This window comes from Clupea harengus, chromosome 12, assembly GCF_900700415.2.
Source record: "Clupea harengus chromosome 12, Ch_v2.0.2, whole genome shotgun sequence".
Lineage (NCBI taxonomy): Eukaryota > Metazoa > Chordata > Actinopteri > Clupeiformes > Clupeidae > Clupea > Clupea harengus.
Genome location: NC_045163.1, coordinates 13,551,588 through 13,579,559, shown reverse-complemented (window position 1 = coordinate 13,579,559; position 27,972 = coordinate 13,551,588). Strand labels below are relative to the sequence as shown.

The following is a 27,972-nucleotide window of genomic DNA, read 5'->3' as shown; positions in this document are numbered from 1 at the left end:
ATATCTATCTATCTATCTATATATATATAACTGACTCATAATAATGGTTATTTTCAGAGAGCAAGGTTAACAGCTTGCTCTCAGGTGCATTACAAGAATACAGCTAATGCAATTTAAAAGTAAATCGGGTTTGCCGGGGTCATGTTCAAGCATCTGGGTATGTAATCACCCCCACAGTATGTAAGCATGTACTACATATAAATGGATCTATTGTGGTCCACTGCAAGAGGGCTTAACCTGTGCTTACCCAGACCATATGGTACACAGTGTAGACGTCACCGTCACAGGCGTACACGCGAATGGCCCGCAGAGTGAAGCCAAACTTCTTCCCGGTGCTGTGGATGATGATTGGTTGTCGGGGGCTGACCACACAGAGGGAGGACTCCCGGCTGGGGGAGGAGTCTCTCGAGGATGGGTCAGACGACAGCGAATATGGGGACATGGGACTCGCCAATGGGGACACCCCAAAAACATCTACAATAAGGAAAAACAATATTTCCCATTTAGATAAACAACACTCCATTAAAATGCCACTCAATAAATCCCTCTATAAAATCGTAGAATGCTGTTAAGACTATTGCTATTAGTACATTATAGTACACAACATTTTCATTATTAGTACATTGCATCACACAAAATTATACTTCATATATTGTTTGTTAGCTAACGTGGTCCATGCATCATTCACAACTCCTTTGTGAAGGTGACACAATGACATGGTGGTATTATTGAGGGGTGCGCTTCAGGCTGTGTTTGGCTGGATGTAGAAGCAGAGCAGGCGTGAGTGAGAGCTAGAATCCCAATAACAGGGGATGCAGGGGACTTAGTGTGTCAGAGCAGCTCCAGCTCAGTACACCCCTGCTGGGAGTGAGACCAATGAGATTTCCCCCGTTCTCTTTTCCACCCTCACATGCATGCGCGCACGCGCACAAACACACGCACACAGGGGCACGCGCACGCCAACACACACTCAGTTTCTAACACACAAAAACTTTCAATGTCAGAGACACGCACTTTCTCCCTTTAATACACACACACACACACACACTCTAACATACACACTTTTTGTCTCCAACACAAGCACTCAATATCTCTCTCCAACACTCAATCTCTCTCATTCAACATCCACTACTCTCTCCCCGTCATGCACACACAGCCTCACACACAATCTCTTCCCTTCTTTCTTTCTCTCTTTCCCCCTCTTTCTCTCCCTCTCTCACTCTCTCTGCCGCAGAGAGGGAGGGGGAGCAGACCAGCAGCAGTGCCAGCTCCCAGCCTCTCCATCCCCCAGAAAGTGGAGCAGTGCTCCCAGCATGGGCCTGCCGGCTACGATTTCACACAGCTCCCCATGTCCCTTTCATCTCTTTCACACTCTTTCTCTTGATCCGTCCTTCTAATGCGCTCTCTAATCCTCTCTTCCTCTCTCGCTTCCTCTTTAGCTCTCTCTCTCCCCTCCCTCCCTCTTCCTCTCCAACTTTCTCTCCCTCTCTCTTCCCCTTGTCGCCATCTTTGCTTCTCTTCCCTTTCTCTGTCCTTCATTCCTTACCTTGCTCTTTCTTTCTCTTGCTCTCTATTTCTATTTCTGTCTTTCCTTTTATCTCCTGTCCCTCTCTCTCTCTCTCTCTCTCTCAAACAGAGGGCTAAACAAAGCAGTCTCCGTGGTGACCAGTCCGGACTGAACAAACAAACCCGCTCACCTCCGGGGATCATCAGAGAGAGGGCGCTTGCCGAGACGGACTTGGGCACTTTGCCCACCGTGGCGCCGGGCGTCTTGTCCTGGGTGTCGGAGTGCCGCTGGCCGAGGGTGGCGCCCTGCTCACTGGAAGTCTTAGAGGTGGTGGTGTCAGGGCTGTCCACCCCCTCACCTCTGGATGTCAGCTGGTCCAGGTGCTCTGAGAAGTCGCCTACTGGGCCGAGGGGGGGAGGGCAACAAGCAAACAAGAGCACATCAAACTCACTGGCACCATCCAGTACAGCAATGCAGCAATTCATTCATACTACAGATACAGCTGCAGTCTGAAAGCACATCTTATGGCTTATTGTCTTTAACATTAAGCTTATGTTCCAATACAGATTCCACTGCTATAATCTACACACCTCTCAAAGTAACATTCAGGTCTGTGTCTGTGTGCAGTGCCTGTGTGCAGTATCCTTCTCTAATACACTATACTTTATTAAATAAACCCAAATGCATTCTCATCAGATTATGGCAGATGTACATATCCAAATATTATAAATATATTGCATTTCTATAGATAAATTATTACAAAATACATAACACAGTGAGGAGCGTCACCAAGTCCAATTCCACCCTTACCAGACAGAGTGGAGCAGCTGAGGGTGCTGCCGGGCGTGGTGGCGTCGGGCTCGTCCAGGGGCAGCTCCCCGATGGTGAAGGCCACCTTGCTGGGGTCCTCCAGTGCCACCGAGCCGTCCCCGTCCTCCGCCTCGGCGGAGATGGCAAACTTGGGGAGCAGGCCAGAGCGCAGTCCGGCGCTGGCGCTCTCGGCGTCGGAGGAGTGGGAGAGAGACGGCCTAGGAGAGGACAGAGTGGCCCACAGATATAAGCCCACTTATGGTGACTACTACTCCTCTAAAGCCAATTAGACAATTATGCCAGTGCTTTTTAATTAAACCTGCTTTAAGCAAAATGTCACTGTTGGAATTTTACTTTTTCCAAGACTAAGTCATGATAGGCGTTCTCCCCCTCCTATCTATGTGTTAAATGATTGGTCGGCCAAGGCTTTCACTGGCTGAGGTCACCTAATTTTAAGAAAATGATCTGGATATAAATACACCTATCTTCAGTATCATTTACAGTACATTTTATTTCTAAATGAAATGAAGTATATGTTAATTAACATAATTTAATCTACTGGCTTCCCTGAGCAAACGATTTCCATTGATGAAAGTCAATATAGGCCAATATTTCATTAAGCTAACTGTATCGAATGGGGATCTCATTTTAAAAACTCCAGGGAAAAGACAAGGAAATGACCACAAATGACTGAAACGAGTGAGATTAGTCATCAGCCACCCTTCGTCTTGGAAGAAATAATGACCATGTCTGCTAGAGTGAAAATCGTCACTTCCTCACAACTTGAAGATCTGCCTGTGTCTTGAAATCGCTAAAAGGCTCAAATTGCGCCCAATTACGTTCCGAGCCGGCTCTACACTTAAGAGTGCTCAGCGGGGTGGATGAGACGTCATTCGGTGACGAGCGAGGTGAGTAATGCCTGACGGATGTGGTGCCGGTAGCTTAATGGGACAGATGGACGGAGAGGCTCGGCTGATGACTCACATCTCGGTGAAGTCGGGTGTCCAGCTGAGGGAGTCGACGGTCAGGGGGCTCTCGCTCTTCTTCTCCTCCTGCTCCCCTTTCTCCTCCAGCTGTCCACGAGACAGGTCCAGGCTGCTGTACACCTACACACGAGCACACACACACACACACACACACACACACACACACAAGCACAAGCACACCCACACACACACACACACACACGCACACACGCACACACACGCACACACGCACACACACGCACACACAAACACAAACACACAAAGTCAGACAACAGAACATAAAGGTTAAAAAAAGTGAGGTACAGAAACAAGTTGACAAGAGAGGTTCATAGATGTTGATGTAACTTTCTGGATCTCCTATCATTTATTGTAACAATTGAACATCCTGTACACAAAATGGTCTCACTCTAAAATCTGTTCAGTATGTCCGGGGTTGAGTGTGGACTGCATTGCACCAAAAACCGATGTGTGTACGTATACGAGTGTGTGTGTGTGTGTGTGTGTGTGTGTATCCGTGTGTGTCTTTGTGTGAAAGCTTTGTTCTATATGCAACTGAAATAGATCTTGCTCACGAGAGATAATGCATAATCTGAAGGAATGCGAACGATGCCAGAGGGGAGAGTATGGGAAAATGCTTATGTGTCTGTGTGTGGTGGTTGTGTTTGTGTGTGTGTGTGTGTGTGTGTGTTTGTGTGTGTGATTGTGAGTGGGAGTGTGTGTATGTGTGTGCGGCTATCTATGGATGTGTGTGAGGTTGTGTGTTAGTCTGATTGTGTGCTTCTGTGTATGTCTCTGTCTTTGTATAGTAGTATGTATGCCACATGTGTATGGTGGTTGTATGTATATATTGCTCTGCTTGTGTGTGCCTGTGTATGTACATGTGTGCCTGTGTGTGTATGTGTGTGTGTGTGTGTGTGTGTGTGTGAGTGTGTATATGTGTGAGGTTGTGTGCCTGTCTGACTGTGCGCTGGTGTGCCTGTCTCTGTCTTTGAAAGTAAGTGTGCATATACTCGTGTGTGATGGCTGTCAGACAGTTTTGGGAGTATTCTCTGAAGCTGCTCTGGCCTGCTCTGCTCCCAGTGAAAGCTAGGGGCTCCATTTGCTCAGCTGCAGCGAAGAAGGAGGAGAAGGCTGATCCCTGACACCTAATGAGTCTCCTCTCGAGATGAAGAGGAGGGATACCACAGCTTTACTCACTCTGAGAGGATAGACATGGGCGCTTCATCACTTCAGCGGCTCCTTCAGCCTGCTCATCCCTGAGTGTGTGTGTGTGTGTGTGTGTGTGTGTGTTTGTAAGCTGAGTGAGTATAAGTAAGATGAGGTTATATTGCTGTGAGTCCACGTGGGTGAGTGCGAGTGTGTGTGTACGTGTGTATACACGGGGGTTGGATGGGTAGTAGGAAGAGGAGGACGCTTACTTTGGAGAAGCGGTGTGAACAGGAGGAGAACTGCCTCAGCTCTGGGTTAAAGTCCTCATCGTTGGTGTCCTCTTCCTCCGTTTCCAGGTGATCGTACCTTTCAGATCGAGCTGTAAACAAACAAGATAGGAAGGTTTTGTTGGTTATTGTGTTTTAAAGCACTTGTTTAAGCATTGTAATGGGATTAACTGCCAATACTAGCTTTACTGATGAGAAGACATATGCTACCATATCTAATATTGCACCGTAAAGGAATTTTAGTACATGAGCCTACTTCTACCTAATGGAAGGTGGAATGCTGTCTAGTGAACAACAGTGTTTGTTCATTTTCAGCTGAACTACCACTCAACACTAATAACAGGTTACTGGCCTATGAGAGCTATTTTGTCTAGTTGAAGCTCCACGTTTAAATTCAGGCCGATCTGTTATGAAAGAATCAAGTGGTCATAAACCACCCCTGCTCAAGCAGCTGGTGGGGAGCAGGAGTTTTAAAAAGAGCTTCAAGAGGAAATTGGTTTTTGGGTTTCTTTTGTGCAAGTTTATTTTAAGAGTGTCTGTCTTTGGCTTGCTTTATGCTACAATAAAAACCCATTTTCCCCTTCATTGTGCCTCTACACAGCTTTTGTTCCACACCGACGCGTCTGGTACATGGCGACATTAGCCTCCAAGCAGTAGGCCTGTCAGCGCTGTGGTTCTCCCCCACCCCTGCCCTTCCTTGTCAGACAGCTTTTGATGTGAACGGCTCTGGAGAAAGCCCAGGGGTGCCAAGGCCAATTCAGTAGTCTCTGGAGACAACCCTGATGAAATGTGGACTAAAGCTGGGTGTGAACAATCACAGCATAAATGGCATTTGAAATTCCTAAACTAAAGACCGACTGCCTTTGGCTAAAAGTACAAAGAAATGCAGAAGTTTGGGGTGTGATAGTAGGGGGTAGCCTGTTTTTGATACTCTTCTAGTGCACAGTTGCATGGAGTTGTCTCCAGACTGTGCGGTTGCAGTCACGTCGTGCTGAAGTGACGCCTGGCCGTGCCCCCCGTGCGAGACTGCCGATTCAGACACTCACTGTCGAAGTAGCTGGTGTCGTCCTCTGACTCCAGCTGAGGAATGAACTCGGCCTTCTGCCGCAGCAAGCTGTTCCAGTCCAGGTTGTCGAAGAACTGGTGCTGCTTAACCTCGTGGGCCCCACCTGTTGATAGACAAGGACACAGAACAGAGAGAGACACACAGACACACACACACAGAGACACACACAGAAACACACACACACACACACAAAGGGTTATCGGTCACCTCAAGGATCATACAAAGTAATGTCCAAAGGCAGTGGGGATAAGTTCTGGTAATATCAGCAGGGGCAGTGGAAGTGCTCACTCTGAAGGTTAGAGCGTTTAGGAGGTGATTTTATGGTATTAGAATAACCTCTGTCGACCGGCGCACATCATTGATTGAATGTCTCGCGCTGTAAGGGCAAGGGGGCTGTGGAAGGAACTGAGCCACAGAATACAGAAGGAGAAATGCAGAGTCAAAGTTTTTTTTCCCTGCCTCCCTCTCTCTCCCCTACCACCTTGCTCCACTGGTTGGCTGGCACCCAACTATGATTTCATGGCCATAAATTATGCAGTGCAATTTCCTGAGAGAGACCTTTGAGGAAGACAGGAGTTTCCGGCTAAATGGGAGAGCAGACTGGGGAGGGCGGAGGGGGAGGGGAGAGGGGGGGGTTGGTTGGGGTGGTGCTGATTCTGAAGAATAAGCCCTGCAGGCTTGCTTTGATTTAATCTCCTCCGCAGGGTCGAAACAGCCACGGGTTTGTTTTCGGCTCGGGGGTCAGCGATTGCTGCCCTGGCGGCGCCTGATACACACGGTAACCTTGCAAGAGGGTGACATTCACGAGGTCGGGACTAACGTTATTGCAATAGATCAAGCGAGCGGGTTTGGGAACAAGAGGGGGGGGGGGGGGGGGGGGGGGGGGGGACGTGGCGTGACCAATGCAACACCCCCAAATGACCCCATTTCCACCTCAACACCGGCTTTTCATCATCACACTCAGCTGAGGTGGCGCAAACTGCCAGGAATCAACACGGCTGCCTGATTGCCAGAGATATTGTACCAGCGCCTAACAAATTAAAGCACTTCCATTTCACCACCCTGAAGGTGACTCAATTGATTTTATATAGCAATTAATTGTGCTTTGACTTACAAGAGTAGAAATAAAGGAAATCATTTATAACTTTTCAGTGCCATTTCAGAGTTTATGCCCTTAAGAACAATGTTTAATACCACATAATATTGATTGCACGCCATGAGAATAAAGTCATTAGTTAAGAGGCAGAAAGAATGGACCTGTCAAAAAGTCTCTGCTGGAAATGTGACTCCAGAGAACGGTAAAGAAGAACAGGAAAGAGCAAAGAACAGAACAACCTTAAGCAGCCTGGACTATGACAGCAGTGCCAGTGCCTAGAACTTTCCATGTGTGAAGAAGGAAATAAAGTGCCTAAACCAACTAGAGGTGAAGCCAAAATGGTAACACCCGAACACCATTAGGTAAAACAGGACACATGTTGGCTAGAACAACATGGTTTTATGCCTAAGCAAAATCCTACAATCCCATTTGCAGAGCCAGGACTGTGCACGAGCAACTGAGTGTTTTGGAGAGCACTCACTGGACGGAGCGTGAGGAGAATTGAGCCGAATTTCAACAAAATTAATTGATTATAATCAAAGGGCCTGACCTTTAATCAAGAGGGTGTTGGGTGTATTTTTGGACAAGTGTGTGCTAAAGCTCTTACCTGTTCCCATGCGTTCCATAGGGTTCTGCCTGAGGAGCAGGGTGATGAGCTCCTGAGAGTCACCGGGTGGAGCATCGTCCCCCTCGGGCCAGTTGATCTCATCTGAGAGGCCCAAGACAAAACAGATGAACAAACAAGCAGGAAAAACAAAGGCTTTCACCTCGTGATCTGCCAGGATTCAGACAAAACAAAAACATATCTAGCAGTTCATCATCAAACAGGCCACCCAGTCTCCCACACTGGTGTCAGAAAGTGAGAGAAGGAGGAAATACAGCCCTCCAGTTCAGCTCAATGATGAAAGTTAAGCCACCCTTAATGTCCCCAGTGAGAGGGAAATGGCAAAATGAAGATGTCTGTTGTCCTTCCCGGCAACAACGGTACCCTAAGCACCGGTGTCTACATCTATAATTCATGTGGCTTAGGGGGTGCATAGACCACACAAGAGAGAAAGGGCACGGCGATTGTGCAAATGTGTGCACAATTAAAAGGGCTGCAGGATTAAACAAATGAGGCGCGAGAAAAATAAGCCAAGCGCTCGTTCAGTGACTGGTTCGGCGGAGGCGGTAGCACCAGCCATGTGCCACACATCTTAATGAAACCTGGGAGCCAGCCATGAATATGCATCTGAGGCCCCGAGGCCATGGAAGCTTCTGGAAGACTTGCCTTTTAATTAACACTGCGTCCCACTGGCTTTTCCCATGATTGAGAGCACACAAAATGGATGCTGTCACGTCATTAATTTCTACAGCGCTAATAACTGATCTGAGCACAGAGGTGACTTGGGCTCGCTCCCTCAGTCACCATTAGCATTTAGAGGAGAGGGCATGTTTCAGGTCAGACATCAGTCACACTGAAGCTGGACAAAACGGATTCCTGTCCACACCTAAATTCAGGCTGTTATCAGAACTCCTTTTTTTTTTTTTTTTAGCTGATTAAGCCTGCAATTTCAAACTATGACAGCTCACATTTAGATTGCATTAGGGATCAGGTCCCTAATTAACTATAATTACATAATGTAGGACAAGCAAAGAATCAGGCTGCAGAAGAAAGCCACAGCCTCTGATCAACTTGTAATCTAGCTACATAAAAACAAACATCTCAATCTCTGGAATGCATCATTTAACAAATCGGCTATTACTACTACAACACTGTACACAGAAAACTGACCCATTAGGACAAACAAGCTACTAGGCAACAGAAGAGGGAGGACACTGACCGCTGATAACCTGGCCAAAGAGCTCCTCAGGAGTGTCCCCGAAGAAGGGCACACAGCCCACCAGGAACTCGTACAGAATGATGCCCATGGCCCACCAGTCCACGGGCTTCCCATAGCCCTGCCTCAGGATCACCTCCGGGGCGATGTACTCTGGGGTTCCACACACCTATAATAGAAATAGAAATAGAAATGGAAAAGCCTTTATTGTCATTGTATTCACATACAGAGTGCTGTTCCGGTTGGTGCGACGAGGGACAACATATAGCACAACAATAGTACAACAAGCTAAAAACAGTACAAATAGCTTAAAAATATATATAAGGAAACGATTATGAGCTCATTCAGGTACAGATCTGATTAGATTAAATATTATGGTAATTGTACAGGTATATATTAGTGCTGTCGGTTAAACGCGTTATTAACGGCGTTAACGCAAACCCATTTTAACGGCGTTAATTGTTTTATCACGAGATTAACGCAATATAATTTTTTTTTTTTTTTAGATTAACGTTCCTTTTGGCCTCGCAAACTGTGTAGTAGGCTAACGTTACGGTTTGAGTGAATGGTGAGCGCGATACGGCGAAATGGATGATAAAAAGCTTCTGAATGGAAAGTTTACTTTTAAAAGTTGTGTTGTGCAAAAGAAGCGAGCTTCACTGTTGTCTGAAAATGTCAACAGGCAGCTGGCTGAAAGCAACAAAGTAATAGGCTTACCTTTTATTGGTAACCTAACTGTTACGGTTCATTGTTTCTGAAATAAGAGGCCTGACTGCTATGTTCCCAGCAAACTTGAAAAAAAATTAAATCTTAAGCCATGGTTTAACTGCACTATAGGCTGAGTCCTTGTTTACCTGAAATGTGCACTTTATAATTTTATTTTGTACCGCCCTGTTTGGCAATGTTGGTTTTCAATAAAATAAAACATTTGCATAAAGCAAGCCAATCCACTTTTCCATGTTGATAAGGACATTCAAATACAAATAAAATGATGGAAAAAATAAATAAATGAAGGGACATTTAGAATAGATAAAAAATTGCGATTTATAGCGATTCATTTTGAGTTAACTATGACATAAATGCGATTAATCGCGATTAAATATTGTAATCGTTTGACAGCACTAGTATATATACAATGAAATATATGTTAAATCATGATATGCCTGTACATGTTCTTTGTTCATATACTCCCTTACATTTTTATATATTCATGCCAAACACAAATACATAAAATTATGTCCCAACACAGAATTGAGGTAAGCAGTAATGTCAGATGGTCTCTGAGAAAGGTAGACCAGGATGGCAGGCATGAAAGAGGATCTTCAGACCTGTTTGTCTGAGAACTCTCTGGCATCCTTCTCGATGTGGTCCTCATAGAGGTTAGTGGTCATGTTCATTAGTCCCACCTTGGACAAGCCAAAGTCAGTGAGCTTGATGTGACCCATGGAGGTCACCAGCAAACTGTTAAAAGAGGACAAACAATAAATACACACAATAAGAACACTTATATGCATTACACTGTGCAATACACAATCATTAAGCAAGTATCTCTGAGTAATCTTTAACAATCTACATTTGTGAGTGCAACCATTTAGATATTAGTTAAATAATATTATTCAGGATGGCTACTACAATTTGAAAACTGGCACTTTTGCATGAGAATATAGTTTATGTTCACGAATGTTAACTCTCTGTGCTAGAAAGACTTGACTTTAACATTGGCTAAGACAATCTCGGTCTTAGTAGAACCAATTATATTTGTTTTTTGAAAAAGGCATCTATATATATATAGACATATACATATATGTATAAAGATGTATTTTATCACTCTGTTGGTCTCTGTGTAACAGAGGAAGTGAACCCATGACCTGGACACCGGTGACTCCTTGCTCTACCAGTTCAGCATGGCAGACTCACTTGTCTGGTTTGAGATCCCTGTGAACAATGCCATAGTTGTGGAGGTACTCCAGGGCCAGGACAGTCTCAGCAAAGTACATCCTGGCCATGTCTACGGGCAGAGGGCCCATGTTCTTCAGCAGGGTGGCACAGTCCCCTCCTAACACAGGAAGAGAAAAACAATTTCCATTCATGACTAATTATTGTGTTAAAGAGACGGTATTGTCATACAGTAATATCCCTGATACTATCTGACCAGAGAGTAAAAAAGGCGTAATTTTCACTGGTGAGTTCAGATACTGTTTGAATGTGCTACAGGGTCAAGTGGTTCTTGGCTTCAAAGGGAACTTAGCGATTCTGTGGTGAAACTGGTTGTGCATGAATATGACTTTTTCAGTCCAACTTTTCAGTCCAACCTACCCTCGACATACTCCATAACCATGCAGAGGTGCCTCCGCGTCTCGAATGAGCAGTACATGCTGACGACGAAGGGGTTCTCAGCGAAGGTCAGGATGTCCCTCTCCACGAACGCCTGCTGAATCTGGTTCCTCAGGATCAGGTTCTGCTTGTTGATCTTCTTCATGGCGAAGCGTTGCTTCGTCTCCCGGTGCCGCACCAAGTACACGGCCCTGTTCGAGCGAAAGAGAGAAGAACTTACTTCCCGGTGCTGCACTGCACGTGAGAATGAGAGAAGGGTGGCTGAGAGAGAAAGCTCGCTTTCAGAGGTCGAATTAAAGACAAGGACTGCTCAAGTGGTCATCAAAATAAAATCACAGTGGGGGCGCTGGGTAAGTAATATGTGCCCACTATCACTCCTGAGGAAGAGCCTTACCCGTAGGCGCCGTTGCTGATCAGCTTGATCATCTCAAAGTCGTTTTCGCACGGTTTGCGTCGGGATCGTAGTGCTGCACTCAAGCTCTGGGAGTGAAGAAAAGATTTAGTCAGAGTCGTTCATTTTTATAAAATCACCCACATCACTTAATCAGGTCATATTATGTAATTATATGTCCATATAAATGCGTACTGAAGTCAGCCATCTCTATACACTATCTGTGACAGAGGGAAGCCATCGCTGTCTAAATTTCTATCTGAAACCTCACCAACAGCTCTTCATTTCCCTCTCCTTGAATTTAGTGACCGCAATAAAAATGTTGAGCCCAAATTAGGTTGAACTAGTCGCACGCGGAAGCGGCACATCATGTCCCATACCGGCGAAGCATCATTCCCTGATGAGCTTAATAGCTTTTATGCACGCTTCGACAGGGACAACCAGGAGGCGGCCATCAAGGCTGTGCTCACTACAGACAACCAACCCCTCACACTCTCCTCCACCGACGTATGTGCTGCACTGAGCAGGACTAATGCACGAAAGGCTGCTGGCCCTGATGGCATCCCTGGACGGGTGCTCAGGGCCTGTGCTGGGCAGCTGACTGAGGTCTTGACTGACATATTCAACATGTCACTGGCCCAAGCAGCTGTCCCCACGTGCTTCAAAACCACCTCCATCGTGCCGGTGCCAAAGCACTCCAAGGCAGCGAGCCTTAATGACTTTCGCCCAGTTGCACTCACTCCAACCATAATGGTGCTTCGAGAGGCTGGTCCTGGCTCATCTCAAATCATGCCTACCACCCACACTGGACCCCCTCCAATTCGCCTACCGCCAGAATAGGAGCACGGAGGATGCCATCTCCACGGCACTACACTCCGCCCTTTCCCAACAGTAACACATATGCGAGACTGTTGTTCATAGACTTCAGCTCTGCATTTAACACCATAATCCCCTCCAAACTGATCACAAAACTCAGTGATCTGGACATCAACACCTCCCTCAGTAACTGGATTCTGGACTTCCTAACCAACAGACCTCAGTCTGTCAGGTTAGACTACAACACCTCCTCAACCCTCATCCTGAACACTGGTGTCCCACAGGGCTGCGTGCTGAGCCCTCTCCTCTACTCCCTCTTTACCTACGACTGCACAGCTGTACATGGTTCTAACACCATTGTAAAGTTTGCAGATGACACAACGGTGATTGGCCTCATCAACAACAACGATGAGTCGGCCTACAGGGAAGAGGTCCAGCACCTGGCAGTGTGGTGTGCTAACAACAACCTGGCTCTCAACACCATGAAAACCAAGGAGCTAATTGTGGCCTTCAGGAGGACCAAAGGTGGCGCACACACCCCGATCTGTATCAACGGGACGGAGGTGGAGCGTGTCGCCAGCTTTAAATTCCTGGGTGTCCACATCTCCGGACCTCTCTTGGACCCTCAACACCTCAACCCTAATCAAGAATGCTCACCAGCGTCTCTTCTTCCTGAGGAGATTGAAGAAGGCAAATCTGTCTCCTCAGATTCTGGTGAACTTCTACCGCTGCACCATTGAGAGCATCCTCACCAACTGCATCTCAGTCTGGTATGGCAGCTGCTCTGTTGCAGACCGTAAAACTCTCCAGAGGGTAGTGAAAACTGCCCAACGCATCACTGGTTCCCCACTCCCCTCCATCGAGGCTGTCCAGCGCAAAAGATGTCTGCGGAAAGCGCGCAGCATCGAGAAGGACAGCTCCCATCCCAACCACAGACTGTTTGCCCTCCTCCCCTCAGGGAGACGATACAGGGTCCTCCGTTCCCGGACCAGCAGGCTCAGGAACAGCTTCTTCCCTGCGGCTGTCACCCTGCTGAACTCTGCATCACGGTGACCCCCCCTGGCTACCCCCTCACATTCCTTCCTACAGTGACTGTATTCCCCCCTCTACCCTGGCCTGACTGCCACACATCTCCCCCAGCCACTGAACATTTGCACTAAAACTGTTCATTTGTTTATATCTATTTATTTAAAATTGTTGTCCATATCCATATTCACCGTACTTATATCTTATGTCTCCTACCTCATTTATAACTTCTACTGCCACTTTCACCTGTACTTCACCTGCACTTTACATACTGTATATCTATATCATATATCTATATCACATCTGCACTAACCACCACTATTGCTGCTTACTGTTCATATTTCTTATACCATACTGTATATATTCTATTTATATATTTTTATATTACCACTTTGCACATACTCTGCACTCTTCTGATTTTGCACTTCTGGTTAGATGCTAACTGCATTTCGTTGCCTCAGTACTTGTACTCTGTGCAATGACAATAAAGTTGAATCTAATCTAATCTAATAAGGCTAGAGCATAGGATAGGGATACGGCTGAATGGTCTGATTTTAATGAGACATGCAGAGAAGCCTTTAAAGTCTACTCACACTAACAGAGTCATCCGTTTCGGGCGTCTCCGCTATCCCGCTGTCGTAGCTGGTCAGCTGAGCAATTTCTATGGACCAAAAATACAGACAATGATTAGATGTATGAATTAATGATGACCATCATTTCCACAGAGCAAAAGCGAAATGGAGAACCAGAGTGCGGTTCATATCTGTGTGTGTGTGTGTGTGTGTGTGTGTGTGTGTGTGTGTGTGTGTGTGCGCCGGGGGCTGGGGGTTCGTGTTGATTGACACATTCCTTGTTTAGCCAGCATTTACTTCACCACCAGACGGGAGAGGGAATCAGATTTTCCACTTAATCACTTCCCCGGAGCTGACTCTGGGAAACGGCAAAACGGGTGAAATGGGCCGGAAATTGATCCAGAACGAATCCCATCCCAACATCCCACCCCCATCCCCCACAACCCCCACAGCACACTCTCAGCGAGAGTACTGAATGAGCATCGCTCAACTCCATCCAGTTGAAACATGCGAAGCATGGAAAGGTAATGAGCCGCAGGCTTCACTTTAATGTCCCAGCAGTGTCCAAGGTGCAGCTGAAGCCTCGCTCAAACAGCTGCCCTGAGTCCATCTCCAGCCCCACGGTGCCCGGCAGAGGGAACGAGACGCGTCCCCCAGGATCCGGAGCACAAGTGCGGGGAGGCTCTGCTCCAGCCAAATGGGCCTGGCGCGCAGAGATGAAGACATCTCGGCTGGTCCCATGGGCAGGGAGAGCATTCATTCCTAATTAGCCTTAATGATCGCCAGCTCGCACATTACAATGGAGTGGGAGCCATGTAATGTCACAGAGGGTTTGGTTCGCAGATGGAGAGTGTTTAGCAAAAACGTTCAGAGTTGTTGGCCACAGCACATTTTACAGGGCACAGAACTACAAGTTCTGAAACTTCTAAAGGAGGGAGATGGGTACATGTGCCATTTTAATTCTATGTTAAATGTAAACAACAGAACTGGCTTCAACATTCTTTGAGGAAACAATCTTTTCAGTTTAAGGCCAATTCACACCCAAGATTTGCGATGAGACGGAATCATTGTAGAATGTCGCAGCGATGAGTTGTAGTGGTGTGAATTAATCATTGCAAGTCATCTGAAGCAGCTGCTAAAGCTGTGTCCAATCGCAGCTGCAAGGTTATAGAACGCTTGTTCCTCACAGCCACAGACATATACATATACACAACGCATGATGAAGCAATCAAAGTTCCCGTAGTTTGATTAAAATACGAGACATTATTTTTAAAGGACAGAGTTCGGGGCACTTTGTGCATAGAGGGGGTAAAAAGCATCACTAGATTACAGCCGTAAATAGCTTTGAGCCCAGAGAACCAGCAGTGCTAAATAAGGCCTCACCTTCTAGTGGGTCTCGGGTAAGGCCCAGCTGGCTGATAATGTAGCGAGGGATGTCTGTTTTGATGCCCTGGCCCTCTTTGGCATGGCCTTCGGCCGCCTCGAGGAGGTGGTAGAACTCCTCCGGGTCAAACTCCTGCAGAGAAAAAGAGACCAAAACACTCCGTTACCAACCAAGTCTGGCAGACACCCAGAGACCTTTAAAAACCCTCACACGAGGATTTACATATCAAATCTGAGTTCAGTGGACACCACTTCTTAAGCAATTGCTTTGGAAAGGAACTGGGTGAAAACAACATGGCGGCCACTGGGTCAGGCCTTCATACACCTGCCTGGCCTTGTTTCCGAGCTTAACGAAGGAGAACAGAGGAGATCATTCTAGAACACTGAACTGGGACATTGCAGTGAAAGTCAGAGGAAAGTAGGGTTGCCTCATCTACCCAATGAAGACCTTCAGAGTTCAGTTGCAGTGCTACAATCCTAATACAAAACTTCGGTTTTAGAAATTAAAAACTCAACACATCTGCTTAAAAAATTAGTTAAATGCTGTGGACTAAACTACCTGCAAAAAGCAGGTAAGTAGCATTACTCGCAAGGTCATGGGTTTAATGCTTAGTCAGCAGAAGAACGTATAAAATGTATTCAATGAGTTAACCACATGTCACTTAGAATTAAAGCATTCTCGAAATAACTACAATAAATATTTTATGAGTTATGAGCGAGAACCCACCAGGCATTCCAGCAGTCGAGCTGGCCTAGCGATGACGATGAGGATTTTCTTGACAAGCTCCTTGATGAGGATCACCTCCCCACTCTCGGACCGCTCTGTGGACTACACACACACACACACACACACACACACAGACAGAGAAGCCCACACAACATTAAACAAGGTCTGCAAGGCCCAACACGTGTTCCCATCACATGCACAAAAAGAAGAGTTTCAGCCTGGCAATCAACCCGACATTATCCATGCTATGAGTCATGGGGATTCTGATTAATTCTCCCAGCCATTTCCTGAATGCCTTTTCACAAACAATAGCCACTCCAGTGGGCTACGCGACAATGACTGTGCAGTCATGCTACCATTGTTTTGACACAAAGCCAATGCAAGCGTATGTAAAAACAGCCTGAGAATTTGTACCTTCTTTAGCACAAGCTGTAGAGTGTGCTGCTGGCACTGCCAAACTGATGGTTTCATTCCCCCATTACATGAAATACTGATAAACTGGGGAAAAACATGTCTGCTTGACCCTACAGGAGATCATCTTTGGCTCTGCCCTGCTTTCAGCAGCTCAATAAGGAAAGTGCTGGTGCTAGTGATTCAAAGGGTCCGGGCTTCAATTTTAGGAAAGTAAAACACTCATTACTGTACAGCACTCCTAGAACAAGTCTACTACCTTTCAACAAAAAAAAACCAGTCCACTTTAGGGGACAATCTCTGAGGATAAACGCACCTCCTTAAAGAGGTTGTCCAGTTTTAGAGGACAAATTGTAAGGGGCAAATGTACCTCCTAAAAAACTTTCTCCAGTTTTAGAGGACAATCTCCAGTTTTAGAGGACATTCTCACGTTTTAGAGGACATTCTCTGAGGGTAAACGTACCTCCTGAAAGAGTTTCTCCAGCTTGTCAGTCAGCTCGCAGAAGTAGCGGGAGGTGATGAGGCCATTGCGGGACTTCTCCAGGCAGTCGCGGGCCAGTTCGATGATCTGGTGGTGGGCGAAGCTGAGAACGCCGTCAGCCAGATGCAACACACTCTCCGGGGAATTGGAGCGGATGATCTCCTGGATCCGCTCCTCCATCTGAGCCGTGGCCTGGACAGGATAAGAGAGAGGGAGAGGGAAAGAGGGAGAGAGACAGGGAGAGAGAGAGAGAGAGAGAGAGAGAGAGAGAGAGAGAGAGAATCTAAACAGGTGCCTTTCAAATATAACTTCAAAAGACCGTTCAAAAGACCGTTCCATTCACCTGCTTTATGTACCAACACACTACACAATAAAGTCACTAATTAAAAATGAAGGAAAAAAAACAATGAATTGAAGAACTACCATCTGTTCTGTGTACTGCCAAGCTGTTATCAAATAGATTTTATGATTGTAGTCACAGGCAGTTTCTCACCTTAGGAAATCTTTCCTTGTAGACATGATTCATCATAATAATCTCATGATCACAGCATGCTGGAGACCTTCCAGGACTGAAAACACAAGTATACATCACATTAACATACAAGGCTATTCACCATCCATTAGGTCTATTATGATCCCCATTACCTTCCAATATGCAGTACTACACAGTCTCGCCATATTTATGTGACTTTGCTTTACAGATAATATGTTTCTAATCTCTTGTGTTTCTATTTCACATCAGGAAGCTAAGCTAAGATAAGGAGAAAGCTAATGGTTTGTGTGGTCCTGCAACCGAGCGGGAGTGGCACTACCTAGGCACCTGGGGCCCCAGTACTCCCAACCCTGTTCCTCAGGCAAAGTGACTATGTATGCACCCTCAAAGGACAACCACATTCGCCCTTAACGCTCAACTCCCTTGTACGTCGCAATGGACAAAAGCGTCTGCTAAATGTAAATGTAAATGTGCAATTCCTATAACCCTGTGAGGAGAAACTAGCAAGGTACCCTGTCCCAACACTCCTGACCCCTGCCTCTGACCCTTGGGTCCCTACCTGAGACTGCGTGAGCGGGGCCGCATAGGCGTGGCCCTCCTGCGCTGGTCGTCCCCGGCGATGCTTTCGGTGCAGAAGTGCTTGGAGAGGAAGTGCAGCTCATCAGGGGTGGGCTGAAAGGGGAGCTGGTGCAGCTTCTCCTGTGATGAACAGGATGACTGGAAATGAAACGAGAATACAGTGAAAGAAAAGAAAAGGAAAAGAACAAAACAAAAAAAAAGGAGAAAATGACGCTCAGAAGGCTTGAACTGTTCGCTGTTGAGTTTTAAATGCATCATGACCACATGCAGATGGAGGAAAATAACGGCGAATGAGGAATTAATGCCTTTTGAGTGTGACGGGATTGCCAATCCACTGATGTTGACTTAAAATGGTTCCCTTCAATTTTCTCCCTCGCAGGATGATTGAGAGGAACCTTTTTTTAAACAAATAAAGCTATTTATTAAGAGTTAAATACGAATTATTTAAATAATATGAATACAGCTGACACAAAAAAGGCTGCTATAAAAGTCAAATGAATGTCTTTCTGCAAACAATAAGCTTACTGCCACAGTTTATGCAGAAATGAAAAAAATAAATGAAGAATGAAGAGTTCTCAATGAAGTCTTCAAAAAACTTAAAACACAATGAACAAAATCACATTTATTCATGTATGACATGGTTAGCCATCGTGAGATGGCCTTCCCCATCTCAACACAGTAATCAGTGAACAAAATGGACTAAACTCAGCCCTAATCCAAAAGTGCCTTGTGAGGCAAACCACCCATTTCATCCTGCAGCTTTAGCTTTGGAACTAAACCATTTGTTTTCCCTTGCTGAAGACAGCATTAGTGTGGTTCTCATTGGGCATCCTGTCGCACATTCCTTTCCCAGTCTCTAAGTTCTCTACCCCTCTCATTGTTACCCTTTGTATATTCCTCTATCCCCAACTCTCAGTTTTGTCTTCTTAATATTTTCATTAATCTGCACACGAAACCACCAGCTGAGAACTGAAGTCACACTCTACATTCTACATTTTTGTGTATATGCATGCGTGTGTGTGAGTGTGTTTGTGTGAGAGAGAGTATGTGCAATTGTGTATGTGTGTGTGTTCGTGTGTGTGTGTGTGTGTGTGTGTGTGTTCATGTGTGCATGTATGTGCCCACTGGCAGTGTATCAGACCCATGTGTTTACCAGCAAACAAATCTGCTGCCCCTCATAGCGGGCATTGGCCAGACAGACAGTCGCACAAGAGCATCTGTTCGGCATGGCACATGAGAGCTGGCGCTAAGCGCAGTGCCAGGCCTGGCAGGCATATAGGCTGATCCAAAACAAATGCTGCTCTTCCTCGGGCTGTGCAACCTAACATGGTCTACATGTAAGAGAGTGATTTAATTCCCAAATATATAAGTGTACTAGTACAACATATGTTTTAGTTATTAGCAATAGCAGCAATGATGATCCTTGCACCAATATTCACTTGGTATGAATAACAAAAATGACACTGGTGATATCTACAACAGCAGATAGGTATTGCATGTCTGTTCTAGTGGGCATAGATTGTGTCCTAGTGGGTACTCTTGTTGTTATGTTTGTGAGCGTGTTGTCATGTCTGTGCCTATGTACGTTTGTGTACATGAGTTTAATTCGTACCGAGACGGTGGAACTGGGGGTGTTGGTTCCATAGCCCGATGAGGGGAGAGAAGCCAAAGACCACCGTCGCCCATCGGTCCTGCAGCCAAATAGAGACAGAGCTGTTAACATGGACTCCACACACACACACGCACACGCAAACGCACACACACAAACACAGACACACACATCATCTGAGCCACAGCAGTGCACAGATCTCAAAAGAAGGCCTCATCAATAGACAGGAGGGCCGGCAGGTGCCCAGCAACAATACAGTCACGGATACACGTTTATCTTTATGCACAAAGTAGCGCTCTTCTTTTGAAATGGAGATAAGGGTTTTCAGGACGCAGCCTATGAGGTAAAATGAATGAGATGAAATGAGATGAAAGTCTGAAACACTGACAAACATACAAACAAACACACAAACAAACAAACAAGACAAACATCAAATGCCCAATGATCTGTGCAATCCCAAGCCCATGTCCTCTGCAGCTGGGACTCTGTCCTATGGGTATTTTTGCTAGTAAATTAACTCTGCAGGCTTAATGGTGGTGGTGTCATTTTGTCTGTCACACAAAAGTGTTCAGAGGAAATTTCCAGTTGGCTGGACAGCAGAAGGACCGATCCTTTTAGCTCATGAAAAAGAAAGAAGGAAAAAAACCCAAACCCAAGAGCACCAATGACACAAAAATGGTCCACAGCAGCCTAAACCTGCAGATTCAGATTACTGTTCAACCAGGCCATGGATACGTAGGAAGGGTATCCAATCAACATTCAGTAACACACAGGGGGCCAAACACAGCAGGTGGGGGGGGGGGGGGGGGGGTTACCTGTCTACTCTGTGTCCATGACTGGAGAAATAGGGTGGAGATAATTGTTACATTTACATATTCAGGAGGAAAAAATATCCATGATCATGAACACCAGAAAAATAAAGCATTTTCATCAAACTAGCACAGTGATTTCACAGCCAGTGTTGATTGTGACAGTTCTGGAACAAAGCGTTAGCATGTGACAGGATCGACGCTGAACTGCTGAACCTCATCTGATGCCGTTTCGAACATTAAGATATAGTGCATCTGTCAGTGGGGGTAGGCATGTATTACACCGGAGCGTTGTAAAAAAGGCAGATGACAGATGAGTGCTCCACGGCAGCGTGTGTTGAGCGCATCAAAGGGACTGCTTTTTCACACACACACATAGTCCCTGCTTCCTGTGATGACCGATTTGGGGGTGGGGGAGGGAGGGTAGGGAAGGAGGGAGGTAGAAAGTGATGAAAGGAGCTATTCTGGTTTGAATTTTGAGGATGCATCTGTCAGAAAGTGTTGTCAACCACACCGACTTAAAAAATGAAAGACTATGCGGGGAAGAGCACCATTAAGGTTATTAGGCGCAGCTGCAGCAATGTGCATTTTAGCATTTAGTGTTATTTAGCGAGGAAACGTGACTCAAAATGTCTGCCTTGATGTCCTTACACGTCGACTCTAAATAACAACATATACGTACAGAGGAAACCCAGTTACTCTTGCCCACCGACCACCGAAGAAGTGAGTTCCTTGCTTACCTGCGAGCGAATGAGAAGTGAGCAGAGGCACTGGGGGAGAAGTTTCTGGGGCTGTCTTGGGGGCTCGTTCCTGTTGAGTGCAAATGAGACATTCCAGCATTGGTGAACAAAATACATTACAAAATATCAAAAACCTTTCTAGTTACATTAACGTTCAAAAATGCTAATTTAGTCAAATGAGGGGGTCTGTTGACAGTTATTGGCTGCCATAGCAAAGCTACGAAATGTACATAGAAAAGCCTCCCCCCCCCCCAACTCCCGAATGTCAAAAGTCCTTGTTGCAAAGTACAGGTTTTATTTTCATTTGTGTGAACCCCTGTAATTTAATTAATTAATATATAGAGCATATATATTTATGGTCTTTTATAAAAGAAAATTAATTCATGCATTTCAAAGAATCAGTCCATGCCAATAGTTCATACGAAGCAGAAAAAGATGTGTCCCTGAGTCGTGACTGAAGAAAAGTGCCGTCTGAACACTAGCATATTTTAGCACTTAAAAATCACAGCTTTAAGCACATCTGTTTGTGAGTATTGCAAGACTTCTCAACGCAAATATTTTAAATTATTCAGAGTTGCAACAGAGTTGTCTATCAGGGGTAATACTTCTTTGCTTAAAAAAATGAATTATTCAATAACTTTTCCTTGGTGGCCAGCTTTGACAGAGAACCCTTCATTTTTGAGTCCCTTGGAAGAAGAGACGAGGAGCTCTCATTAAACGAAGAGGAAGGCTTTTTGTTTTTTTTATTTAAAAGGTAGCTCATAATTTTTCACTGAAGTCAGGCATGTGACTGGCTTCTCATTTACAGCGAAGAAAGAACACAATGAACATAAGACTTGGGGGAAAAATCCCCCTTGCATGTCAAAGCCACAGCACGACACAAAATTGGTAGCACAAGGGCCAAGTCATTTTTCCCTCTAACTCATCACAGGTGGCCTGAGAAAGACTAGACATGTATGGCAGCTACAGCTCATTGTCTGCATATGCTGGCATGCCTTTAGAGTTTGTTAAAAAAAAAATCCCTATTGTAACACGAATACCCTCATAAAAAAACGCAGCAACCAACATGTGCAGTCGCAGACAAAGAAGCCGCTACTGAAACCAGTAGACAACAAAGCCAACAGCGAGGAGGGAGCAACGTAGCCAAAAGCTAGCAGAGACCTGTGCTCGTGTGGACAATCCATGTGTGGCAAGACTCTACAGGAGCCTGGAGCGCACACACACACACACACACACACACACACACACACACACACACACTTACGCAAGAACAAACATGCATGCACACGCACGCACAAAACACACATGCATACACGTACGCAGACACAAACACACACTGTTGTCTGGTTGGAACTGGAGAGACATTCCACCCCCCAAAAAATCATTCTCTTCATTTCCACAAGCACATGTGTACCAGAGCCAGAGCACTTCCTGCCTCGGCTGCGCGCCGCTGAGCACCTCAGATCTGGGGTGCTTCCGAAATGGCAGCGATTAACACTCCTGCTCCCTGACTGATAACAGAGGAGGTGGCAGGCAGGAGCGGGGCGAGAAAAAACATCCCTGAGTCCAACATTAATTATAGATAATTAACTTGATTGGAAAACGCTGGGGGTAAATACTTAATTAAACAAAGGACACAATGGCAGCCCCTGAAGCGCTGAAGAGGCGTCTCTGGGTTTGGATATAGAGGCCCCCGATGAGGCCGAGGTGCTTATTAGGTTTGATTCATTTCTGAATCCCCCCACCCCACCCCCCTTTTTTGAAACGGTGCAGTGATTTAAACAGCGAGCAGATGAAGCTGGGGTGGGGGAGGGGGTGCTGTTGGGCAAAGCACCTGAGAGGCCGAGCGTAATCCAATTTAGCACAGGTGAGAGTGCCAAGACACAGGCCCGCTTACAACGTGCCACTGCGCTCAGTTAATCTTGGATTACATCCTTATGTGAAAAAAATAAAAATAAACTGTTATCCAACTGACTGTGGTTTTCGAGGACTATTCTTGCACCTACGAAACAAACCAAACTTGAATTAGCTGTTTCTCGATTCAGTCTACAACTTTACTATTACATTCACCTTCTGCATACCCTCTTGAAAGGTACCCTACCCTACCCTACCCTACCCTAGCGTTCAAAGCTAGTCTTAGTTCTGGACTCAACTGGCACAAACAAAAATGATTGCGGCTGTAACTCTGCAAATCATATACCTCATGGTTATAGTAGAGAGCCCACAGCTGTTGTATTCCTTATTCACAAGCATTATGTTGTGTTCTTGTGTGATCAAACTTACAAATCCTACTATACATCGTTTGAGATGTGAGTGCTGCGGCCTGAAATCGCATGAAAATGCACAAAGTCTACTGTGTTATGTGCAGATGGACATGTAAGGGGATCAACATCCTCATGAGAACTTCCTTCCTGTGAGCCTGTGCCCTGACTTCCAGAATCTTCCAGCACAATAACCAATGCCAGTCCACAGCTGGTGCTCATGTAAAACCCAAGTGCCTCCATGATAATGGTGATGAGTAGCAGGAGGACAATGAACAAAAACATACATCACAAGGCACAGAGCCAAAATGGCTCCCTTTAAGGAAACTAGGACCTGGTGGCAAATAATGCATTCACTGCTATGGTAATTCACTACATGTCTATACATCTTAGTAGTGGTTTCTGAATATGTATTTGTCAGCGTTTACTAACTCATACCTAGCATTAATTAGAAATAATTTCTACATTTGATGATGAAAATGTTTAACTGTGTACTGTAAGTTGTTTTGGATAAACCGTAAATGTCAATGTACAGTTACTTGATCCCTCTCTAGAAGGATTGAACTGTTGAACTAAGAACTGTTGACCTTTGGCACGGCCAACAGACATGTGCAAAACTCCACACATCTCACAGTCAGTCACTGAGGAAAAGTGCTTCTGAACTCCCCTCCAGAGCAGACCGTCTTTTCCATGTTGACTTAACACCCCTTGAAGTGGGAGCACACCAGCGTTGGTCGTCCTCCTCCCACTCATCATTTCCATCTGAAAAACATGGGCTTCACTTTGCCTGCCAGTTCGGTCGACCCTTCACTAAAGTGGCTCATTAGACAGTAACAGTGCAGTCGCACCCTAGCCACTCGTCTGCAGGAGCAGACACAGAAGGGGGGGTTGGGGGTGGGTACTGCTGGCGGCTAATGATTCACTGGCAGATCCCACTTCAGATGCTAGGCTTTTCCAGACGGCTTCTTCTTCATTTGGCGTCAGACAATGGGCTCCATTCAGGGCGGTGAGGGGGACGACTGTGGTGCAGGGAGCTCCGCCGTGCCGCGCGAGAACAATAACGGAAAAAAACTTGCATCCGCCTGTCTGCTCGCCCATTTGCCCGCGCCCTCGCATCAGTAATTTCACAGACAATCAAAACAATGTGCAACAAATGCAAACACACACACACACACACACACATGTATGCAGAGACACACAAAAAAAACACAAACACACACACACACATACAAACATTACCTGTGTGAGATGACAGGGGCGAGTGGGGTCGGGGAAGTGCTGAAGACTGGCCACTTCCTATGAGGCTCTTTCTGTTGCTTGTCCTGCAGCTGTGAAAAACAAAGAGACGTGTTGAAACCAGTGCAGCACACGGACACACCATCAGGACTCGGACACATGATCTGCTGCAGTTCAGTGAGAGATTCAGGACTGCACACACTGTTCATCGGTGCTGCGAATTAAAGGTCAATGATAGATCATCTCACCCAACCACGTTTGATCGACTACAACTCTGTAAAAGACATGACTGCTTAATAGGCACTGAGTGTCTATGGGAATATCACTCGGTAGAAAATATGGTTGAGTTAAATGGTCTGTTTCACTTTCCGGCTGCGCTAAGAGATTCACAACTTTCCCACATAACAGTAAGCATAACTGACTATATACTACATACTGAGTTTGGACCCTTTGAAAAGACAAAAAGAGAAGCCCTGAGCTTTTGCCTTGGTCTTGAACAGTCATTGAACAGACAGAACTGCACGGTATCATTCGTTGCTCTCTGTCCATTTCAACACATCATGGCACTGAATCCATGAGATTAGAGATCAACGCAGCCTAATCATAACCACTGCTATGAGAAAAAAAAAAAAAAAAAAAAAAAAAAAAATCAGCTCCATTCCCAGGACATTAGTCAGTTATTAATAATGATAATGGCTCTCATTAGAGCTTCTGTTGCCCAAGAGATTAGGCTTTTCTGTGGATTATTAAACAAGCCGCTCATCCATCGCTCATCCACTCACTTGCTCACTAACAGACAGACTAAGTGTCATGCAAGGTCAGGACTAACGGCAGACATGGCGTGGACGTGCCACTGGAAAGAACACGGGCTGGCTTCGGCTAGCGCTGCCAACACGGGGGGGAAGGAAACGCTGCTGATTACTCCGCGGTAAACAGAAGCGCGGTTCGCATGAAAATGATGACGGGGGAAGTGGGAGGAGGCGAGTGGGGATGGGGGGGGGGGGGGGGGGGGGGTTGACCCATTAAAGGGGAAGATGGGATGTGATCTGGTCTCTCTCACAAGTACAGGAATGATTACCTGAACACGGGGCACTGTACACCGCAACACATGCCATGTGGGTATGCTGGATATATTCACCTCAAACTTTATTATGATTAAGGTTATACGAGACAACATCAGACATGTTTGAAGAGACCACAATGTGAGGATGAATTACATTTCATTTAGTCACATTTGATAATCATAAACCATCTTATGGTTATAGTTTAAAAAGATGATATTAACAAACATGTTCCCTGTGAGTCTTGTCTGATCGACCTCAAAATTCCAGTCAAACTTCTGAATCCTACCATACAAACAAAGCCAAGCGTCAAGTCAAATAAAAAATTAAAAAAGACAAGGTCATCTTTAATGCGAGTGGTGCAGCCTCTCCTCCTCTGCAGGAACACTCGCTAACGTACCGTCTCGCTGTCCACTTCCACGGCTTGTACCACTTATGGCTGCCCAGGTACTGCATCAAAGTCACTGTGTATGCGTCCTCAAAGGATGGCCACATTCGCCCGGATGCTCACGCACTCTCCCATATTCTGCGAAACGCTGCGGATGCATCCGGAATGCTCCCCCCAAAATGCATGGAGGGGAGGGGAGGCAGGGGAAGAGGGAGAGGGTGGGGATGACGTTGTACTCCGAAACGTGTTCCTGCACGCCTTTCTCTCTCTCTGTACTCCCTGCAGGTACAACCTCGGCTGCGAGTGAAGGACAGCTATTGCGTGGCTGTGTAATGATATGCTTACCGCTTACAAAACAGATCCTCTTAGCTGGGCAGCTTACTAGAGACACCCTAGCATCCTCCACTCCAAAAACACTAAGCATGTGTGTGTGTGTGTCTGTGTGTGTGTGTGTGTGTGTCTGTGTGTGTGTGTGTGTGTGTACATGTATGCATGTTTTAGACTGTGCATGAATGAGCTTTTTTCTTTTTAAAACAACCACAAAAATTGAGTTATTGAAATTGGAATAATAAGACAGAAACACACACAGGGGCTTAGTTTGTATTTTTGTTTTTCGTCAGAGCTGCACAGCTCGAGCGAGCCCTTCCCCGAGAGCTGCTGCTTCAACTGCTGCTGATGCAAGCTGCAGTTTTTTTCTTCCTCTAGCCGCATTAAAAGCAGAAAGCTGCCGAGTCCCAGGCAAGGTCAGGAGCAGCGGCAGCAGCTAATGTGATCAAACGGGCCAGCAGCACCACAGCAACGCCACTTCATAGATCTACAGCGAAACATTATCACATTAGCTGTGGTCAGGACAGGGAGGAGGAAGATGGAGGGGGAGAGGGGGAGAGAGAGAGAGAGAGAGAGAGAGAGAGAGAGAGATGAGAAAAAGAGAGCAGGCATGACTGCTTTAGTTTAGAAGAAGATCAAAAGGAGACAGAAGGAGAGGAGCGGAGAGGAGAGGAGAGGAGAGGAGAGGAGAGGAGAGATGGTCCTGAATGAAAATGGGCACTGCAACAGCTGAGGATGGGGACGGCCAGCAGTCATTGAGCGAGTGAGAGAGAGAGAGATACAGAGATACAGAGAGAGAGAGAGAGAGAGAGAGAGACAGCGCAGTCAGAGCTCAGGCAGCCCGCACACACGTCACCCAAACCCAGCAGTGCTGCCGATTCAGGGCTTTTTCACAGCCATCGCTCAGACAGCGCTGAATGGCATCGAGTGTGAGTGTGAGTGTAAGTGTGAGTGTGAGTGTGTGTGTGTGTGTGTGTGTGGGGCATATGGATGACATTGCAGAGCCCTTGTGAGTCTCCTCTCGACGCTGGAGAATGCCCGTCCCTCACAACATAGCATGACACGCTCGCAAATTAATATCTGCTGTCCGTTTTAATTAGACAAGTTCTCATTATTATTATCATTACTGTTGTAATCATCAACTTCTTCAAGGGAGAAAAATCTCTTGACGTGCTCTAATGATTACATCATTAATTTGTTTGAATGATGACATTAGTTAGCAATACATGCAGATCCTTAAATGCATACATGACGCCTGTTATATGGCACTTTCTATATGACTTGGTAAACAAGTTGTCTCACTGTACATTAAATGTCTGCCCCAAAGACCCCTCTCTCCTGCCCCGTACTGTGTCTGTAGTTGTTATTAGTGGACTTACTGTCTGTCTGTCTCTCCCTGTCTCTCCCGGTCTCTCTCTTTCTGTCCCTATGTCTCTGGCTCTTATAAGTGTACTTACTGTCCGTCTCTCTCTGTCCCTATGTCTCTAACTCGTATTAGTTTACTTACGGTCCGACCCTCTGTCGCCCTCTGTCTCTCTCTGTCCCTGTGTCTCGGCTCTTTTTAGTGTACTTACTGTCCGTTTCTCTCTCTCCCCCTGTCTCTAGCT

At 46.0% G+C, this 27,972-nt stretch overlaps 1 protein-coding gene across 12 annotated transcripts in view; it reads right to left on the bottom strand.

Annotated features, from left to right (window-relative positions):
* The window catches only part of mast4 (microtubule associated serine/threonine kinase family member 4), a 109,507-nt gene that overhangs the window by 6,604 nt on the left and 74,931 nt on the right, over window positions 1-27,972 (bottom strand). For 6 of the 12 annotated variants that reach the window (XM_031577267.2, XM_031577271.2, XM_031577272.2 and 3 more), the window contains 22 exons: window positions 24,593-24,681; window positions 21,093-21,162; window positions 20,359-20,379; window positions 19,547-19,625; window positions 17,915-18,072; window positions 17,356-17,431; window positions 16,845-17,054; window positions 15,971-16,072; window positions 15,244-15,376; window positions 13,882-13,949; window positions 11,450-11,535; window positions 11,038-11,246; window positions 10,639-10,777; window positions 10,050-10,182; window positions 8,725-8,890; window positions 7,509-7,610; window positions 5,786-5,908; window positions 4,722-4,831; window positions 3,302-3,423; window positions 2,318-2,535; window positions 1,698-1,907; window positions 248-474 (listed from right to left, as the gene is read on the bottom strand). In XM_031577267.2, the coding sequence (XP_031433127.1) occupies window positions 248-474; window positions 1,698-1,907; window positions 2,318-2,535; window positions 3,302-3,423; window positions 4,722-4,831; window positions 5,786-5,908; window positions 7,509-7,610; window positions 8,725-8,890; window positions 10,050-10,182; window positions 10,639-10,777; window positions 11,038-11,246; window positions 11,450-11,535; window positions 13,882-13,949; window positions 15,244-15,376; window positions 15,971-16,072; window positions 16,845-17,054; window positions 17,356-17,431; window positions 17,915-18,072; window positions 19,547-19,625; window positions 20,359-20,379; window positions 21,093-21,162; window positions 24,593-24,681 (2,851 nt within the window). Of the gene's footprint in view, window positions 1-247; window positions 475-1,697; window positions 1,908-2,317; window positions 2,536-3,301; window positions 3,424-4,721; window positions 4,832-5,785; window positions 5,909-7,508; window positions 7,611-8,724; window positions 8,891-10,049; window positions 10,183-10,638; window positions 10,778-11,037; window positions 11,247-11,449; window positions 11,536-13,881; window positions 13,950-15,243; window positions 15,377-15,970; window positions 16,073-16,844; window positions 17,055-17,355; window positions 17,432-17,914; window positions 18,073-19,546; window positions 19,626-20,358; window positions 20,380-21,092; window positions 21,163-24,592; window positions 24,682-26,050; window positions 26,430-27,972 lie in introns of those variants that run through there. The other 6 variants (XM_031577270.2, XM_012815856.3, XM_031577274.2 and 3 more) reach the window with 4 other exon arrangements.